At 49.0% G+C, this 3,966-nt stretch overlaps 1 protein-coding gene across 1 annotated transcript; it reads right to left on the minus strand.

Moving 5' to 3' along the window:
- Positions 1 to 498: 498 nt before the first annotated feature.
- LOC121984173 (rapid alkalinization factor-like) lies at positions 499 to 1,092 on the minus strand. Its single transcript, XM_042536991.1, has one exon. The coding sequence runs from the start codon at positions 1,033 to 1,035 to the stop codon at positions 664 to 666; it is 372 nt and encodes a 123-aa protein (XP_042392925.1). The 5' UTR covers positions 1,036 to 1,092; the 3' UTR covers positions 499 to 663.
- Between the last annotated feature and the right edge of the window lie 2,874 nt (positions 1,093 to 3,966).

Below are 3,966 nucleotides of genomic sequence, written 5' to 3' on the forward strand. Positions count from 1 at the left end.
ATATCTAAGTGACCCCATACACTTCAAAAGTGGTCCGGTTCGATTCGTCTGACTCGAAGGCAATGCCTTGGCCCCCACCCGAGAAACTTTAGCTGGTTCAGTTGAAGACTCAAGTCAAGGCACAATTGATTTTGATTGCGTTTATTTTTAATTTTTAAATATTATTTTAAAAGATATTATAACCTATCTGTCCACCAATTGCGCATCAAGGAGCATATCCATGATTTGGATCACTTGTGTAGCTGCTGGATAAGTCGGCCATGATAAATCATTCATGGCCCCAGCTCACAGCCAACTAGCCAAGACTGGGCATGCATGTGTGGCGAGGTGGCACTCACATGGAAACGATGAATTCGCACGACATTATTTTTATTATCTTTAGGTCAAATCAACAGCTCAGTCCAGGCTGCTGAATTCAATTATAATTTCACGTCCATACGAATTTTTTATATATATAAAACGATGAAAATATATCGTACATCATCGGTTCTCGACGACTCAAAATATAAATTACTGATGAATTACTGACGTGAAAAAGAGAAATTTAATTTGTTTACAGTAGTACGAAATTATGAAAGAACAAAGAACACGATCCGTGAAGAAATTGGAGAAAGAATTGTGGCACTGGATACAACGAGACGGAGTTCGATCGATCGATCTGATTTACCTTCGGCAGCGGGTGATGGCGGAGCAGCTGCGGGAGTAGGGATTGGCTTGGGCGCCGGGGCGGCAGTTGTAGTAGGAGGCGCCGCGGCGGGAGCAGGGGACGCTGTCGCGGCGGAGGGCGGCGTAGCTGATGTAGTAGGAGCGGGCGAGGATCCGGCGGCTGGCCTCCGACGCGAGCTCGAACTCCGTTCCGGCGAGGCACTCCCCGATGCTCCCGCGGCAGCCGGATCCGGCGCCAGGGTTCCACCCCAGAGTCAGCTCGCCAGCGGCCCCTGCTGCTGATGCGGCGCCGGAGGCGGGCGCTGCCGCGAGGATGAGGAGGAGGAGGAGGATGAGGAGGAGAAGAGGTGAAACGGTTGGTCTCGCCATGTGACGTGCGGAGGCGGCGGTTGCTTGGATGGAAGTTCACAAGCTGTAATGGCGTCGTGGGACGGTGCATTGTGGCTTGTAATATATAGAGAAATAGCGGTGGTGGTCAGAATTATTATTCATATTAAATAATAATAATAATAATAATAATAATAATAAAATAAAAAGAGAACTAATAAATCTGTTTTTATTTTTTAAAAAGAGAAAGAGAAAGAAATATTAGCTAGGTTACACTCAGAGCTCTCGTGCAAGCAACCTAGTCACATCCACGAGCCAAACAACTATCTTGGTAAGATCTTTGTTCGGTTGGATTAAGTCACACGTGAGAGGGAGAGGATGAATCATGTGTTTTTTAAAAATTGACCTTTTCAATTTTCAAATCAAAATATGAACTCAGCGGAGAATAAGCGACAAAATCATATGAACACAAGCGGTTTACTTGGTTCAGAGTCTTCGGCAACTCTTATTCCAAGACACAGATTCCGTGAACTTATCGATGAGTGATAGGAGGAGGCCCACCTGGCACGAGATCAACCGCCAGGGTGGAGGTCAAAGTCAAGATGGTCAATGCCCAAGTGTCAAAGGGTCGAACGGAGGATAAATGCAACGGCCTGTCGGGACAGGTAGGGCTCGGTCAGCGAGAGACATATCCGAGCGGACAATCATTCCGACTCGGGAGAATACTATAGGCAAGCACTTAAGTCATATTATCAAGACCCTAAGGGAGACCGAATATTTTGTCCGAATGGAGGAAGGTAGGTTACTACACAGACACCGCATGGAAGGGCAACTGAAGTTGACAGAGCGGAGGACTCCCGGCCGAGCGGCTACCTGCTTGGCCAAGACGCGGGACGGTGGTCCTCGCGACATCCTTTCATAGGACATAGTGGAGGACGTGGCCTCAAACATGTTTGAGAATGTGACCATGAATGCGTTGGAGAACGTGGCCATGAACATATCGGAGAACGTACCCACACCTCGAGGAGCATGTGCGTTTCCACCAGGACTCTATATAAAGGGGGTCCATCACCGGAGAAGGTACGGGAGATTTACTATTTGCGAATAATTCCACTGTTTTATTTCTTCTCTGCATTTTGGTGACTGACTTGAGCATCGGAGGGCTAATGCCAGGGACCTTTTCCCTGGCTTGGCACTGATGTCATCTATTTTGCAAAGCGGAGCAGAGTCCACATCCAGTCAGCGAAGACACCACATCCCAGCTTTCCACTCGCTCGCTTTCAGACAGGATAATTTTGGCATTGTCTGTGGGAACGTAGCCTGCATCTGAAACGAAGAGATGGAAGACACTGGATGACACCACACAGTGACGATAACACAAGAAGAGCTCGACGCGTTGATACAAGTCCGAGCAACGAAGATAGTGGAGCAAGAACAGCAACAAGTGCTGGTCGAGCGCCAAGCACAAGAACCTGCAGCGGCGGCGGATCTCCAGGCTGAGCGAGAAGACCAAGAAGAATAAGTATCCGCTCGGGGTCAGACCAAGAAATCGATCGGCAACTATGAGGAAGCCCCTAACGCGCCAATCTCATTCCGTCGAGCGATGTTCCAGACTCCATCAGAAGAGAAGGGTCGAGCGGATAGAGACCGGGGATCTTCTTCAAATGATGTGCTCGTCCGGAATACACGAAAAAGAAAAGCGACAAGGGAAAATGATTTGCCCGAGCGGGTCAATCAACAGTTCTCACAAGGAATTCTGGACGACTCTCTGCCGAAGCATTATACCCCATTGATGGTCGGGGAATATAATAGAACGACCGATCCGGACGATCATTTGAACAAGTTTGATAACGCGACCACACTTCACCAGTACATGGATGGGGTGAAGTGTCGGGTCTTCCTAACCATGCTTTCAGGATCGGCACAACGCTGGTTCAAGCGGTTGCCGAGAGGCTCGATCCACAGCTTCAAGAACTTCCGAGTGGCCTTCCTGCATCACTTCGCCAGTAGTTGCCGTCATTAGAAGACAAGCGTCAACTTGTTCTCATTGAAGTAAGGGCCCAAGGAAGCGCTAAGGTCCTATATCCAGCACTTCAATTAGGTGGCGATGGACATCCCGGCGGTCTCCTCGAATGTGTTGGTGAACGCCTTCACCCAAGGACTCACAGAAGGGGAGTTCTTCTGATCACTCATTTGGAGGCTACCACGGGACTTTGAACATCTTCAGAAGAAGGCCACGGAGTATATTAATATGGAAGAAGCCCAAGTGGCAAGAAAAAGGGAGATGCTCGCCGAGCCAACAAACACATCTGAACGGAGGCCGCCAAGCAACCATCAACCTCCGAAAGGACCCCAATCGGGTGGAGCCCAATCCCACCAAGAGACCAGAACTCATACCATACAGCATGTGGCGGTTGATCTCCTGAAGGTCGCAAAAGGCAAGGTATGGACGACCCTCTTCTACTCCTTCCACCAATCGGTGACACACAATACACGGGACTGCTACGATCTGAAGTCGATAGCTAGCAGACCGACCCCGCGAGGATATTGCCGTCGATCACCATCTCCTGATCGACTACATCGGGGATGACCTACAAAGCGAAGGGAAGAGGAGAGGAGGGTGGCTGAGCCACGCCATCATCAATCCCCATAGAGGACCATTCGAGCTTCTGTCGAGCGGATTAGACCATCAGAACGGGATGAGAAAAATCGGAGCAATGACGCTCGGGGAGAAATATGAATGATTGCCGGTGGGCCAACTAGTAGTGATTCTAACTGAGCGAGGAAGTTGCAGGCTCGCCGACTTAAGATCCATGTTGTTCGTTGTAGCAAGGAGAGGGTCGAAGGATCTGAGATTAGCTTCGGCCCGAGATATTTAGGAGTGGAAATCCCTCACTATGATGCACTTATCATCTGAGCGATAATCGTTAATTACACAATTCATCGAACTTTTGTTGATACAGGGAGTTCGGT

This window comes from Zingiber officinale, chromosome 5B (assembly GCF_018446385.1).
Source record: "Zingiber officinale cultivar Zhangliang chromosome 5B, Zo_v1.1, whole genome shotgun sequence".
In the NCBI taxonomy this organism is placed as follows: Eukaryota; Viridiplantae; Streptophyta; class Magnoliopsida; order Zingiberales; family Zingiberaceae; genus Zingiber; species Zingiber officinale.